Here is a 16,515-nt window from a genome sequence, read left to right on the forward strand (position 1 = left end):
GCTATATCCGTTCTAAGTCGTTGTAAATGAGTAATAACCTTTTTCCGCTTGACTGGATGGTTGAGTGATTTTACATTCCAGCTTACAAAATTTACCACCCGATCACTAAATGATCGCGCTGTACTCATCCCTGCTCAAATAGTAAAATATGAAAGCTCCAGATGCACAACAGGCATAGGAGAAGAGAAAAGAGAGGGGAAGAAGAGAAAAAAAAAAAGAAAGGGAAAAACAAAAAACACAGTGATAAGTAAAATAAACATATCTGGCTGAAGCTCAAACCAAGAACACAATGAGCAGTTACACCAGATCGAACATGGTGACTGCCAAACCCCCTGCAAACAGATCCACACATATAGCCTAGTGCTTGTATGGGTTACTATAAGCCAGACTCCCGCTGGCCGCTTGACATAACATATCCTACAAAAAAAAAGAAAAAAGAAAAATACATACATACATATATATATATATATGTATATATATATATATATATATATATATATATATATATATATATATATATACATATATATATATATATATGTATATATATATATATATATATATATATATATATATATATATATATATATATACACATACATACATACATACAAACATACATACATGCATACATGCATACACACATATATCGACATCCAAACAAAGTATAGAACTTTTCTAAACCCAATGGTATTGCCATGAAATAAAATGAACCAAAATGTGCTTATGAAATAAGTTTAAATGTCTGAACAAGAAGTGTCTCTTCAAGCTTTTCATCACCGTGCGAGCGCTACAACAAACAGAGTCATGTACACTCAGCCGTAACTGAGACAACCAACCGTAGCACTGGCGCTCCCACATAGAGCAACAGGCGCAGCCTCCTCAGACGTTGATAATATGTTCTTTAACATATTCCATTGCCTTCGCCGCATCCAGAAATTCTTTCTCCTCCCCGTTGTGCGTGATACAAAGTCGCGCTGGGAACCTGATCCCAAAACGGATACCTTCCTGCTCACGGAGAAGTTTCCGGACTTCTGTAAAAGCAGCCCGAACTCGGGCCACCGAGGTCGTAAAATCCGGGAATATTGCAATCGGTTGTCCATTGAACCTCAGCGGAGCTTGGGTCCTGGCACGGCGTAGAATTTCCACACCATCCTGGTAGTAATGAAGCTTGGCTATGATGGCCCGCGGGTTGCCACCCGGCTTTCTCGGGGCCAGACTCCTATGTGAGCGGTCGACAATAACATCTTTATCCATACCCAGCGCTTCACGTAGTAGCGCGGATATGGCCGTGGTGGAGCTCGAGTCCGGGCCCTCCGGGACCCCTATGATACGGATATTGGATCTCCGCATCCTGCCTTCCATGTCACCACATTTATCTTTCAGGTCAGATAGCTCCTTCCTCAAAGTCTTCACCGTAGATTGCAAGGTGACCACCTCATCGCTCCACATTGACAGCCCGTCCTCTACTTCTTTCACCGTGGCCTTAACTCCATCCATTTCAGCGCGCGCTGCCGCCGTATTGTTAGCAATCTCATTTCTCACTTCTTGCACGTCAGCCCTAATGTTATCAAAATCTTCTTTCAGTGCATTCCTGAGTTCTTCTTTTAACACCACGCTGATATCATCTTTAATGGATTGAAGAAGCTCCAATTTCAGGGCATCAGTGTCCACAAAGCGCCCATCGCTCTGCTGAGCCCGTTCCTCAGTGGTCGCTGAGCCGGGCGCCGCCCTTGGGCCACCATTGGTATTCTCGCCCGAGGATGCGCCGGGCCTAGCCGCAGTTCCTCCGGTGTACTTGTATTTCCTTAGGTTAGATGCCATTTTGTCTCGAATGAAGCTTTAATATAGTATATAAAACTGTTAGCTTCCCCTGTGACATAAAATGAGACATTGTAGGTTGAAAAAAAAACTATTTCTGAAACTCTGTTAGCGGGAGCCTTCAGAAACACGTCCTACTCCATTGCTGGCTCGCTAGCGCCCCCATAATATGATGTCTTAAACAACATTTTTCGCTGTTAAGCTAAGCTAATCTATGCTAATCATCAAGTTTGACCTTTATGTTTAGCATACAAACTTGTAATAAAATGTTAAAATGCAGTTTTAGTCAATTTTTGTCATTGTAGGCTTATCACTAATGCACTGATCAAATGATTAGTTACAGTTATTAGTTGCAAATGATTAGCAGCATCAGCGGTTTAAGTGTTAGGATTATACTCCACTAGTAATATAGCCTTGTTGCTTCAAGGCTGTCTTCAATATTCTATCATAACATTTTGTATTATTGTAATTTGTATGAGAAATTTGAATTAAAAGTCATATTTCAGGCGGTGTTAGAGACTGTACATTACCTTTCCAGGACTACACGCAGGGATTGCAGACAGGGTACTCCCTCTGGATGTGCATATGAAGGCTTTGTTTGTTATCAGCTGACAGGGCCTTAAAAATTCAATGAATTCTGTGTTGGACCATAAATAGCCTAGCTCTTGTGCTGCAAAATATGTTTAAAGGGCAGAAGGGAGATATATTGAACTAACATTACAACAATGATACTGAGGTTTAGCAAATCTCAAACATACATCTGTTTTTCTCCGTCTCTCTCTGCCTTTTCTTCATTAGGGTCAGAGTGATGTGACAGGGCTGGGCCAATGTGACAGCAGTTAGAGGAAGTTTTGACAGATAGAGTTAGAGAAGCTGCTCAAGGGAGGTGATGTCAGTCCACAGAAGAGAGACAGAAGAGGTGCGGGAAGACAGCCAACGCCCTGAATCTGATCTGATCTGATGGGAAGTGACAGGAGATGAAGAGAAGGAGTCAAATTCAGCCTGAGTGTGGCGGCAGTCTAAGGTCAGCGGGACCAGAGGAGAGATGAGAATCACCCCAGGAATACTGAGTGGGGAGTACCTTGTCTTGACCGTCAGCCTACACTGAAATTGCACATTACAGAGGGTCTGCAGCATTTTTAATTTGTATTAGCTGAATTTCCAAAGTCTGAAAATCAGTAGAGTTCAAACAGCTGGCCTATGTGATAAACACAAGCTGTCATACACTAATTTAGTCACTTTGTGAGAAGATGAGACCTAATTTCAATGTTTGTATCATGTATCATTGAATTTTCACTGCAGATGGAAACTGTTTGAATGACTTTAGCAAGTTCAGAAAGTAACTAAGTAACCTTTCTTTTTAGAGTGATTATTTGGGTAACTTGCACCATCTTATGGGTGTATGTTACTGCCACGTGCTGCCTGCAGTAATGCAAAACATTTTTCAACACTTAGGAACCTTCCAGAGATGATGAGGATTTTATAACTGAACATATGGTTTGAAGGTGTTTATTGTAAAAGACAAAGTTGTAATAACTGCCAGGCAGGCTTCGTAGGTCAGCGCAAAGCTGGCAGGGGGTGAAGTAGGACAAAGGTTGTATAGGGAGGGTAGTGGTTGTGAGTGGTGTTGACAGTTTAGTGTGTGCGTGTCTTTTTCTTCTGGTTGGCATGAGTCACATGTGTCTAGGAAGATCTGGAGTACAGAGAAAACAATCAGGTAAGCACCAAAAGCCCTGGCTAATCAAGCTAAGTTCACTTGAGTCATTTTCCACATGGACACTATGGTGACTGTGTGGTTAGCAGTGTTGCCTCACAAATAGAGGGTAGAGTTTGCATGCTTTCTCATTCCAGGCTAAAGAGAGCACTGGAAAAAAAGGGAAAAAAAAGAAAACTCAAGGAATGACCTGGCTTTGAGTGGGTGAGCAAGAAAGGGTAGATGTGCCAAAGCAAGAGCGGGAAGAAAACAACAGACAAACACAGACAAACATAAAAGAGTGCGAAAAAAAAAGTGGCAAAAAAGCCCATCTGATGTCTGTGGAACCTAATTACGTTAAACAGATATTGTCTTTGCAGTTGAAGTCTGTGCTGTCATCATGCCAAAAAAGAGCTCTCTGAGGAGTGCTACTGATATGTCTATTCATCATTCTGGGATGCTCCTGCTTAGATGTAATAGATTTTTTTTCTCTAATTGGTGGAAATATGAGCGCAACAACAGCAGGCATATCTGAATTGCTTCTGGTGTCTTATTATCTAAATTTGTTGTTCTTTCACTCCCAGATTTGGGATTATAAGTTTGTTATTACCAAAATGTATACACTATACTGTCAGAAGTATTCACTCACCCATACCAGTCATTGAATTCAGCTGTTCCAATCATCCCCATGGCCACAGGTGTATAAAATCAAGTACCAATGCATGCAGACAGCTTCTACAAACATTTGTAAAGAAATGGATTGCTCTTAGGAGCTCAGTGAAGTCCAGCTTGGTACCCTGATAGGATGCCACCTGTGCAACAAGCCCAGTCATGAAATTTCCACTCTATTGCATGTTCCACTGTCAGCTGTTAATGGTATTATAACAAAGTGGAAGCAACTGTAAGTAAGCCAAGAAGTGATAGCCCACGTAAAATCGGGGTCAGCAAACGTTAGCCAACTTTCTCCAGAGCCAATCGCTACAGACCTTCAAATTTTATGTGGCCCTCAGATTGTCACGATCCTGGGTCTTTTGACCCAGCGTTTTCAGTATTTATGTATGTATGTATGTATGTATGTATGTATGTATGTATATATATATATATATATATATATATATATATATATATATATTAAAAAAAACACCCAGCACGCCCCTGCGGGCGGTTTATCCTTCAAGCTCGGGTCCTCTACCAGAGGCCTGGGAGCTTGAGGGTCCTGCGCAGTATCTTAGCTGTTCCCAGGACTGCGCTCTTCTGGACAGAGATCTCCGATGTTGTTCCCGGGATCTGCTGGAGCCACTCGCCTAGCTTGGGAGTCACCGCACCTAGTGCTCCGATTACCACGGGGACCACCGTTACCTTCACCCTCCACATCCTCTCGAGCTCTTCTCTGAGCCCTTGGTATTTCTCCAGCTTCTCGTGTTCCTTCTTCCTGATATTGCTGTCATTCGGAACCGCTACATCGATCACTACGGCCGTCTTCTTCTGTTTGTCTACCACCACTATGTCCGGTTGGTTCGCCACCACCATTTTGTCCGTCTGTATCTGGAAGTCCCACAGGATCTTAGCTCGGTCATTCTTCACCACCCTTGGGGGCATCTCCCATTTTGACCTCGGGACTTCCAGGTTATACTCGGCACAGATGTTTCTGTACACTATGCCGGCCACTTGGTTATGGCGTTCCATGTATGCCTTGCCTGCTAGCATCTTGCACCCTGCTGTTATGTGCTGGATTGTCTCTGGGGCATCTTTACACAGCCTGCACCTGGGGTCTTGCCTGGTGTGATAGACCCCAGCCTCTATGGATCTTGTGCTCAGAGCTTGTTCTTGTGCTGCCATGATTAGTGCCTCTGTGCTGTCTTTCAGTCCAGCTTTGTCCAGCCACTGGTAGGATTTCTGGATATCAGCCACCTCCTCTATCTGCCGGTGGTACATACCGTGCAGGGGCCTGTCCTTCCATGATGGTTCCTCGTCTCCCTCCTCTTTCTTGGGTTTCTGCTGCCTGAGGTATTCACTGAGCACTCGGTCAGTTGGGGCCATCTTCCCAATGTATTCTTGGATGTTCGTTGTCTCATCCTGGACTGTGGTGCTGACACTCACCAGTCCCCGGCCCCCTTCCTTCCGCTTAGCGTACAGCCTCAGGGTGCTGGACTTGGGGTGAAACCCTCCATGCATGGTAAGGAGCTTTCTTGTCTTTATGTCAGTGGCTTCTATCTCCTCCTTTGGCCAGCCTATTACCCCAGCAGGGTACCTGATCACGGGCAGGGCGTACGTGTTGATGGCCCGGATCTTGTTCTTACCATTCAGCTGACTCCTCAGGACTTGCCTGACCCTCTGCAGGTACTTGGTGGTTGCAGCTTTTCTAGCGGCCTCTTCATGGTTCCCATTTGCCTGCGGGATCCCCAGGTACTTGTAACTGTCCTCTATGTCTGCAATGTTGCCTTCTGGTAGTTCAATCCCCTCAGTTCTGACTACCTTCCCTCTCTTTGTTACCATCTGACTACACTTCTCCAGTCCGAACGACATTCCAATGTCATTGCTGTATAGCCTGGTAGTGTGGATCAGTGAATCGATGTCTCGTTCACTCTTGGCATACAGCTTGATGTCATCCATGTACAGGAGGTGGCTGACAACTGCTCCGTTGTCAGCCACCTATATATATATATATATATATATATATATATATATATATATATATATATATATATATATATATATATATATATATATATATATATATATATATATATATCCATAGGTCCCTCATCCTATTCATGTAGCCCCTTCCGCCGCTGCTGTTCTGCATAGGCCTGAACCCCCTCAGTGAGATCATTAACAAGACTGGCTACGGATACCGACTACGGAACGGAGCAGTTGTCAGCCACCTCCTGTACATGGATGACATCAAGCTGTATGCCAAGAGTGAACGAGACATCGATTCACTGATCCACACTACCAGGCTATACAGCAATGACATTGGAATGTCGTTCGGACTGGAGAAGTGTAGTCGGATGGTAACAAAGAGAGGGAAGGTAGTCAGAACTGAGGGGATTGAACTACCAGAAGGCAACATTGCAGACATAGAGGACAGTTACAAGTACTTGGGGATCCCGCAGGCGAATGGGAACCATGAAGAAGGAACACGAGAAGCTGGAGAAATACCAAGGGCTCAGAGAAGAGCTCGAGAGGATGTGGAGGGTGAAGGTAACGGTGGTCCCCGTGGTAATCGGAGCACTAGGTGCGGTGACTCCCAAGATAGGCGAGTGGCTCCAGCAGATCCCGGGAATAACATCGGAGATCTCTGTCCAGAAGAGCGCAGTCCTGGGAACAGCTAAGATACTGCGCAGGACCCTCAAGCTCCCAGGCCTCTGGTAGAGGACCCGAGCTTGAAGGATAAACCGCCCGCAGGGGCGTGCTGGGTGTTTATATATATATATATATATATATATATATATATATATATATATATATATATATATATATATATATATATATATATATATATATATATATATATATATATATATATATATATATATATATATATATATATATATATACTCAAAACGCTGGGTCTGGGTCTTGATATATATATATATAATCCATATATAATCCACATCTTGTCTTAATGCTTCAACATACCAGGACATTTTGGATCATTTCCTGCTCCCAACTTTGTGGGAACAATTCGGGGATGGCCTCTTCCTGTTCCAACACGATTGTGCTCCAGTGCACAAAGCGAGGTTGATAGAGACATGGATACACAAATTTGGTGGGGAACACCTTGACTGGCCTTCACAGGGTCCCAACCTCAACCTTATAGAACACCTTGGGATGAATTAGAGTGGAGACTGTGAGCAAGGCCTTCTCATTCATCATCAGTGTCTGACCTCACAGATGCACTTCTGGAAGAACTGTCAAAAATTCCCATGAACTCACTTCCAAATCTGTGGAAAGCTTTCCAAGAGGAGTTGAACCGTAAGGATTAAGAATGGGATGTTACTCACATTTATATTTGTGTGAAGGCAGATGAGCAAATACTTTCGTCAATATAGTGTATGATTGAAAATGAAAACTATCCTAATTCTTTAAATAAAACAAAACAGAAGTTGATACTGTTATGAAAATCAGCCTAACTTTCTTAAGGACAGACTCTCACAGAACTTGCTTTTGACTGTGTTTGCCCCATTGCATGTTGTTTGGGAAGAGATGCACTCATCAACAAGAAACTAATACTTACGTAGTGGTTTCCAGAAATTGAAGATGTTGACTGCAAGCCACAAACTACATGCATGAACATGACTGAGCTTTTATGGGAAAATCTCGCATGTGGCTCTGCTTTCTCACCACAGTTCTATAGATTCAGTGCTTCTGTGTAACTTTTTTAGCCGTGATTAACATTAGCTTTGTTCTCAAAGGGATGACTGCAGCCAAAGCAGAGTGGAAACAACACCGCACACATCAGTGTCACCACCGCAACGAATGACTAAAACACATCTACGAGGATCTCTTTGTGTTGGCCACACACGATGACGCATAGTGTGTGGACTCACCCTCAAACTAACATTTATATCATTAAGACAAAATGACTTTATGAAGCTGAAATCTATTTTCAAAGCATCCGTGTCTGGTGATAGTGAGAACACTTTTTTCCCCCTTGTTCTATCAGGTCATCAATAAGGAGTTCCCAGGATGCATTAGCTCAAGGGTACAGTCTGTCAAATGATATCCTGCTGGCAGCTGTCACAGAAATCTATGTGCTTGTGTGTTTACAGAGGAGTCGGCTCGGGCTGTGTCTGTCTTGTTGCTCTGAAATGGGATTAATCAGATATTGGTCTTAATTTGCATCAGTGTTTCAGAGAAATCAGGATGCCATGCTGCTGTGGGTTGTGACGAAAACGACACAGAGGCCCCTCACAACCAGCTAATTCAGGTTATCCAGTGACTGAACGACCGGCTCCAGGCCTTATGCATGTCTATATTTTGCCAGAGCGAGCTGCTGAAGCATTTCTAGTGCCGTTTATGTGCTTTGGGGAAAATTCCAAGTGAATAAATAGCATTTTTTTTGTTGTTTGCCTCTGTATGGGTCTATAAAACCATAAAAAAAGAGTGTAAGCACCGTGTATCTACGTCATGAGCTGTGGGCTTTGATCAGTAAACGAGAGGAGGATGAGTCACTCTATTCACTTAGATTGCATGGCTTGTTTTCTCCATCAGATTTCCTCCTAGTTGGGATTTTCTCTGTACATATTTCATTTTTATTTCTTTGATTTTCAGCCCCTCATTCATCGATTAAGTCATTCCCGTATAGCTTTCCTCACTGTAGTGACGCAGGTGTTTGTTAAATCTGATCTACCAAAATACGGAGCAGCCCACAAAAGATGTGAATTTGTGCATATTTTTACGTCAGCGTCCTGCAGAAACACTCAAACTGAATTTATGGTTTAGACCATAATGTGTTTCCATTCATGGCCAAATGAATTAAAAATGACACAAGATATTAAAATAGAAAAAAAAGTCTGACTCCTGAAACAGATGGCGTGGACTACATTTGGATTTTTTTTCTTACTCTCTCTCTCTCTCTCTCACATTTGCCCTTGGTTGCTGTAATGCTAATGGAGTCTCTCAGGTTCCTGTTGGTCTATCCTGCTGCTTTTCATGGCCAGCAATGTACTATACCTGTAACACTTGCCATCTGTAATTGAAGGTTTAGTGGCATTTCAGCTTACCTGATACTCCCCTTTTAATAATCCTTCATATTTGAATAGAAACATAACAAGTCATTCTGGGGGGACAAAAGGGCAATGTGTGCAATCCTCCAGTGGAGCATGAAGTGCTTAAACATTAAAAAACCTCCACTCCATACGTCTGTTCTTAACTTTTATTGAAACCTGATACAACAACACAGGAGAGGAGATTTCTGCAAAAATATAACCCCAATCTTCATAAGGATTCTGTGATTAAATAGGTTACAACAAAATGGCAAAGAAGAATATTAATATAGGATCTTTTTGTGATGAAAAAAAAACAACAACATGCAGGAATATATTAGAAATTAAAAACTATATATAAAAGTATCCATGTAAATGTAGACCAGCTGATAAATGTAAGCTAGCTTACAGTTAGAACAAGAAGAACAGAACAGAGGTTTTTCTACTGGGAATGTTGTCCATGTCAGCGATCGGTTTCTCCACACGTTTTGGGGTTACATCTGGACACATTTCTACTGAGCGCAGGCCCTTGTTAGGTTTTGCAAGAATGACAAGAAACTTTTTTCTTTGTGTGTTCTCCAGTTCTTGTCCTTTATGTGCTCCATTCGGCTCTGTCGCTCTGTCCATCGGTCTGAGGATCCCCCTGGAGAGCACAGGGACACGTCGTTTAAACACAGCACGCCAGAGTTTTATTTTTAAAGCAGCGTGCAGGATAATAAACACTGTAAATGACTCACGAGGACAGAGAAAGCTCCAGAGCGACCCGATTTCCCCCTCTTGGCTGGATCGAGCTTCACTTGTCTCCTCACTCTGGTCAACTGAAAAAGCGATCCCAGACAAATCGGTGTTACAGTGCGTTTTACAATTTGTCATTTCTGCATCTTCATGCATATATTATAACTTCACACTCAAAAAACTGAAACGCCGCCGTCTGAATGATTGCCCGATATGAAAAAAAAAAAGCAATTTCGGACAGATTATACAGGTGAGCACACCAATCTGAGTCAATAAAACCATATAAGGTGGCCTTATGACTGCTTGCACATCCGGCCTCAGCTGTTTCTCTGCACAGAGGTTGCCATGGAGACTCACCTGTACGGGGGTGGTTTTCTCGTTGATGATGAGAGAGAAGGAGCCAGGGCGGAGTTTGTTACGCTTAGTCTTTTTCTTGCTTGCAGCTGTAACCAAGTGTCGCCGGGACCTATCAGCCTAAGAAACCCCGGACACAGGGATTAGTACATACATGCACACATCCATTTCTTCTGCTGTGACCATCTCACAGCTGTCACCTCTTCAGTGAAGCACTGGTCTAACACAAATGCTTTCATTTTTACTTTTACTGAGTTGGTAAGAAATGTGGTTTCTTTTCTTCTTTTTCCCCCAGCATATACATATGATCCACTATGACTAAAGCTTCTCTGGACCATGCGGCAGCTGCCACCGCCACTAAGAACCAGTCACCACCTTCCCCGCATTAGGCTTTTTCTCCCTCTGACTCCCTTGTGAGTAACAAGAATGATTTACCTGGATGAGAGTTTTAGGGAAGCCTTTGACAGAGACGGCCCCGGGCAGGTTGGAGTGACTCAGGTGGGTGTGATCTCTCCGCTCCAACTGTCTCTTACGTCTGAAGAAAACCTACAACGATGAGACAGTCACAACCACAACCACAGAGGGAAACAACTCCTGTTACTCTGTGTGATAACGTGCGTCAAGTCTTGTGTGCAGTGGATAGTTTGTGAGCCTGGCCCTTTCTCCTTATCCTGCTCCTGGTCACATCCAGCCTCTGTTCTTTGAGAAGGCTTAAAGTCAAGCGGCAACATTGAAAGGAGGAAACTGCAACATTATTATTGTTACTGGTCCAACCACTTCCTGCATCAATCTGCTGAAAATAAAGTCTGCCATTAAGCTTCTCAAATTCCAAATAAATGGATTGGCACTTTGAGAAACAACAGGTTTCTGTTTGCCATTTGGGACTTTGGGGAATAAACGGCACAGGCTCGTGGAGTCATCGCCCTGCAGCACAGTCTGCAGCACAGTTACAAATTTACCACAAAGTTACACAAGTGTGGAAATAACTAGATCATTTCCAGCATAATACTTCCTCCTTTTTTTCCATTTCGCTGAACACAAAGATGACTATGTTAGCTGCAAAATATTTGTCTCGCAATCATTCGCGATACCATTTAAAGTACTTACAGTGATTGCTGTTGACCTACATTTTGTTGATTGCCTCTGTTTTCAGCATTGTGGGATGGAATATTTTACAATTGGCTGTGGCACAACAGCTGTACACTTCAGAGCTGAAGGTTAATTGCAATATGCATACATTATTGTTTGTTTCTATATCTGAAGCTGCAGGGATGCACATGCTGCAATGCTCTTGTGAGCTCGCAGGTTCACTGCCTGATGTCTCTGTGACAGTTACATCATATTACCATTTCTATCAGTAACCCAATCATCTAGTCGTGCAGTTTGCATTGATTAACACAGTTATGTGTTGCCTTCTAAAATAAGATCTGCAACTTGTGGACTGACAGTAATATCCATATCTGTCCAAACTCGTGTTTCAATTCAGTTCTATTTTATTTATACGGTGCCAATTCATAACTGCAGTTGCCTCAAGGTGGTTTATATTGTAAGGTAAAAACCCTACAATATTAGAAAGAAAACCCTACTATCATGAGCAAGCAGTTGGTGACAGTGGGAAGGAAAAACTCCCTTTTAACAGGAAGATAAATGTAGTAAGGCTTTTGACGTAGTTTAATAGATGGACATGAAAGATTACTGTTAAAATAAAGTTCTCAATCTTTTTAGTTATAAAATCCTATCACTTTATACATTATTCTATTAGATTTTGTGCAAGATTTTGTCTTGTGATTTCTTATGGCCAAAAATGTCCTTTGTAAGGTGTTTTATTCTTGCCTGTATGTGCCAAACTTAGATACATTCCCTCAGCATGTTCAAAAATACCACTTTTCCCTAGAATGGGTCAGTCACACAAAAACATAGTGACTAATTCTGGCGTAGAGACATGAAAAATGAGCCTGTCACAGCCACCCCTTTCCACACCATTTAATTCCCCTCTATAAGTCTTGGTCTTCTCTTTCTCAGTTTCTTATACCACTATGTGTTTTTCATTATCTTGTTTCAGCAGTGGACTTCCTGTGACCATAAAGCAGTTTCCCTGTGTTTAGACCTCCTCCGAGAAGGTTTCCTTCAAAAGCAAACTAAAGAATTCGATATAAGATGTGAAAGTAAAGAGGAAGTGGCACATACCAGTCCTTCAGGTAAGGGCAGCCCCCTCTGCTGCGTCTGATCATCTGACTGGGGACAAAAAAGAAAGTCAACACTCATGCTTTATTTTTCATTTTCCAGTACAGTTCAGTTACTGTGGCTTCTGGGAAAAGTTGTTCTCTCCACTGATGACAATGACTGCGTGATTATTTGTGAATGAGATTAGATTTTCAGTCACTTTCACAGTGTGTAAATACTCTCCTATCCCAGAAGAACCAGGCCACACTGCCCCATCTAACAATACATCATAATTTATGTTATAACTCATCAAAACAAGTCATTTTTCAGCACTCCAATCACCAAACAAGACAGCACGTCTGAGCAGAATAAAGCTGCAGCTGTTATCTGTTGGCTCTTGATGACCTCATAAAGTAAAGTGCTATGTTTTTTAAGTGTGTATGTTTAGGATATTCATCAGACCCTGCCACAATCCATCCAGTTTTCTGCTGCTGCGCACATTATGAGCTGACGAGTCCCATAAATTACACATTTAGTGTATACCACTCCATTACAAACACAAGTGCCTTTTGGTGAGAAAAGGGAAACGCAAGTAAACTAAACCAAATGCAGCAAATATATCCTGAAAAGGATGCTGTTGCTGGTATTAGTTAGCTCCCACCACATATGAAGCCTGTAATTGCGTGTGCTGTAATTACATTACAAATAATTGCTGCAGAAGAGCACATATGTGGCGCAAACTAAATCACACGGAACAGAATTCCCCACTCAGACTCTTTCATGTGTGGGTGAGAATCCCTCTCTCTCCTCCTGATGTCAAATGCATTGTCCAGATGAGGGTGATTACTTTGGACAGAACATGAGGACTGTCCCCAGCAAAACGCTAACCACGAAGTTAAAGTTTAACAGGCAGCAGCCACATGAAAAGCCAAAAAAAGGGGAGCTGAAGAATTTTGTTCCACAGAAGGGTATATTTTTGGTGGAGTGTCATTATGGCTGTAAAAACCATTACAATGAGAGTTTGTTTCTGTAAGAAGAAAAAAAAATTATATGTCTCCACAGGTCAGGGTCAGACTGTACACGTCTCCATCCATTCGAAACACATTTGGCCACTATAATCGCCACAGCAGCCTTTTTTTTTCTAAAGGAGCCAGACTGGACATACTTACATTCCAGCAAACTTACTGGTTTCCTTTGGCCAAACTATTATATAAACACTAATCATGCTGTGTCTGAGCAGAAACAAATGAAACAAGTATGGAACTTGTACTTAAAGTGCAAACTTTTAAAAACATTTATTCCATTTATGAGATCATCCAAAGCTTCTTCATATTTAATAAGAGAAAATGCTGGTGAACAGTAACAAATGTGCTACACATATTTTAAAAGATTTCAGTGAGTGGAGATATGGGTTATTTCTACAAAAGAGACTACAAACAGCTACTTTGTATTATTAGTTTGTACTTTAACTCAAATTTATAGTAAAAATTGGAATCAAATCTACCTCAATGCAACATTAGAGACGTATCACCAACTTTTAAAGCACGCTTACTTTACACGAGCCTAATAATTTTAGTTCTTTTCAGTTTCATTTGCGTTAAAAGTTGGTTATTATGTCGCTTAACAGCAAGCAAACAGCATTTAATGGGCTCAAACAGGCTGTACTTACCCCGGTCGTGTCACGGCAGCAGAGATGATGACTGATACATAATGAATGCCCTTGTCTTCTGCTAACTATCACATCCATTAGAAGTGCGTCTCTTACCTGTCCGTCTGCGGTCTGTCCGCTGACACACAGCTCTCCCCGGCTTGCTCCTGAGCAGTCGAAGGCGTGTGACAGCAGGCTCGCCTGCAGGCACAGCACGCACAGCCAGACAGTAAACCCCATGATCCAGGCAGGAACTAGACTGTCCTCAGCTCCTGTCAGCTCCCTGCTTTATACTCTCGGCTCTGCTAATGGGGAACAGATGCAGGGGAACAGGAGGCTATGCCAGCTTCACACAGACAAACAGCCCACCACAAGCCTTTGCTGTGCGCCAACCAGTGGCCTGTGGTCCTGCAGAAACATGTCAGACATCTTGAGGGGCCTTGGTTTGAAAAAAGAAAGAAAAAGAAAAAAAGAAAGAAAGAAAACACCCACCCTGCCCAGCTACCCCGACCCAAGTGGGAGTATGAAGGCCATTTTCCACTTAAAGCTGCAGTGTAAAAGCTTCCAAAGTGTGTGTGTTAAAAAACACCAACGCAGAGAGGAAACTTGTGTTGTCAGACTTCTGTACATAACTCATAAAAAAGTGGTAGTTTGAAGAAATCCTGCATCATGAAGCAAATTTGTCTCCCGGCTCTGTAGACATCTCTCTCTCGTTGCGCTTTCGGGACATATATGTCCTGTGACTGTTTATAAAGTTCCTTAACGGATCCAAACACTTCAGTGAGCCGTTAAGGAATTACAGTAATTACTCTTCAGCAGACTTTTCAGTGAAATATGCAGGAGCCACAGACACCGTTAATTCATCTTTCAGCCTCCAGACTAGTGTTGACTAAACACTGGCAAACCAGATTTAATCACAACTGTCTGATGTGGATAAAAAAAAAACATGATACCTTTTTTTTTCCTGGTTTTGGGAGGAGTTCTTATTTTTTTGAGTGTTTGAGACAGAGACAGGAACTTGTTTTTAATTTAAAAGTATGTTTTAAATGAACTGGCAATCATTTTTAAGGGTTTGGCAGTTCTCTGCAGGAATTTATTTGCCGGTAAAACGCTGGAAGACATAAAGACTGCATCTCATGATGGGACAAGCTGTACACGAGTGGATACAGTCTGTCAAGGTGTGTAACAGGATGGGAAAAAGAAACGAGAGGGGGCGAGAGAATGAATCTACTTTAAATTCGTCAAGCCTTGGGCGCTCGCTCACAGAGGAAATGCCTCCCAGTAGGACATGCACTGCTGGGAAAATTATGGAAATCAAATAAATTTTATTCCCAGTCCGAGTCAAGCCCACATGCCACTCATACTACTTTGCGTATCAGGGAAAGATTTAGCTTTTCACTCAGACAACTTGAAAAAGATTGTGAGAGCATTTCTGAGTGAGCCACGGTTTAAGTGGCGAGAATGAAACATGGTTATTTATTTTCATCCCCCAGCTCTGAATTCCAGCTCCCTTTCCTATATTTCCTGAGATACGCTGCCTAAGACATGTTGTTGCGAACCTTTTCCCAGGAGGTTCAGCGAGACCACTGGCTAGACAGCTGCGAGCTAATGATGTGAATCGATGAAGGCGATGTTTAGTCAGGAAGAAAAGGGGAAGAGATGGGTAGAAAAGTAACCGGCGCTGCTTCGACAGTCAATCCTCACAAGTCTGCTGGCGGACAAACATGCCAGTCATGTTGCTCGACAAGCTGGGTAATTAATTCTGCTGTCATTCCTAATGGGAATCAGACTTTGTGCTTTAATTTAAAACAGCAGGTGATTTTGTGTATGAAAACATGTTGAGAAAATTACAAGTCTACACGATCTTTTACTCATTCTGCGCTTTCAGCTTTAAAGTAACTATTTTTAAAGCATCTCAGAAAGTTAAGTATGTAAAACTGCTATGCAGAACCACTTCTATTTCTCCCCCCTCCCTGCTCCCCTACAGGGAGTGTCATTCATCGGTATCTCTGCTTTCAGCTGCTGTCACTGTGTCTGGTGATGATGCTCTATGGGGAGCAGCCTTTGACCTTGTAGGAAAAAAAAAACACTCATTTTGTACACAAAGTGTCCCCGTGTCTTTAACCATGGATTTGACGACAGGTAATTTGTGATATAAATACTTGCAGAAATGTGTTTTCGTGCGAGTGACGGTAGGAAACCAAACTGACTGGCAGCAGCATGACAGATGAGTGAAAACAGAAAATGTGACTTAGGTAACAACATCTGGATTAAGAGAAGTGACTCATAAGGTAATGGATGCTTTGCAAGGTCGACTCTTACAGCTTTATTTGTGAAAAGTGCTATAAAACATTTTCCTTTAAATCCATCCAAGTGACTTTATTGTCCAG

General features: G+C 42.3%; 1 protein-coding gene across 1 annotated transcript; it reads right to left on the bottom strand.

The window, feature by feature from the left end:
- Window positions 1-9,381: 9,381 nt before the first annotated feature.
- On the bottom strand, window positions 9,382-14,590 carry LOC309714244 (uncharacterized protein). The gene is made up of 6 exons (XM_082546546.1): window positions 14,243-14,590; window positions 12,502-12,549; window positions 10,750-10,860; window positions 10,318-10,434; window positions 9,963-10,043; window positions 9,382-9,868 (listed from the first exon to the last, which is right to left on the bottom strand). The coding sequence occupies exons 1-6, from the start codon at window positions 14,363-14,365 to the stop codon at window positions 9,818-9,820; spliced, it is 531 nt and encodes a 176-aa protein (XP_082402672.1). The 5' UTR covers window positions 14,366-14,590; the 3' UTR covers window positions 9,382-9,817.
- Between the last annotated feature and the right edge of the window lie 1,925 nt (window positions 14,591-16,515).

This window comes from Aulonocara stuartgranti (genome assembly GCF_965226115.1).
Source record: "Aulonocara stuartgranti genome assembly, chromosome: 9".
In the NCBI taxonomy this organism is placed as follows: domain Eukaryota; kingdom Metazoa; phylum Chordata; class Actinopteri; order Cichliformes; family Cichlidae; genus Aulonocara; species Aulonocara stuartgranti.

What these genes read in the sequence shown, in the direction of transcription:
- LOC309714244 (XM_082546546.1), bottom strand. Translation starts at nt 14,365, where the DNA reads ATGGGGTTTACTGTCTGGCTGTGCGTGCTGTGCCTGCAGGCGAGCCTG. An exon ending in AGAAAACCACCCCCGTACAG is followed by an intron (nt 10,044 to 10,317) that starts GTGAGTCTCCAT and finishes TCGCTTTTTCAG; the next exon opens with TTGACCAGAGTGAGGAGACA. An exon ending in CTGGAGCTTTCTCTGTCCTC is followed by an intron (nt 9,869 to 9,962) that starts GTGAGTCATTTA and finishes TGTGCTCTCCAG; the next exon opens with GGGGATCCTCAGACCGATGG.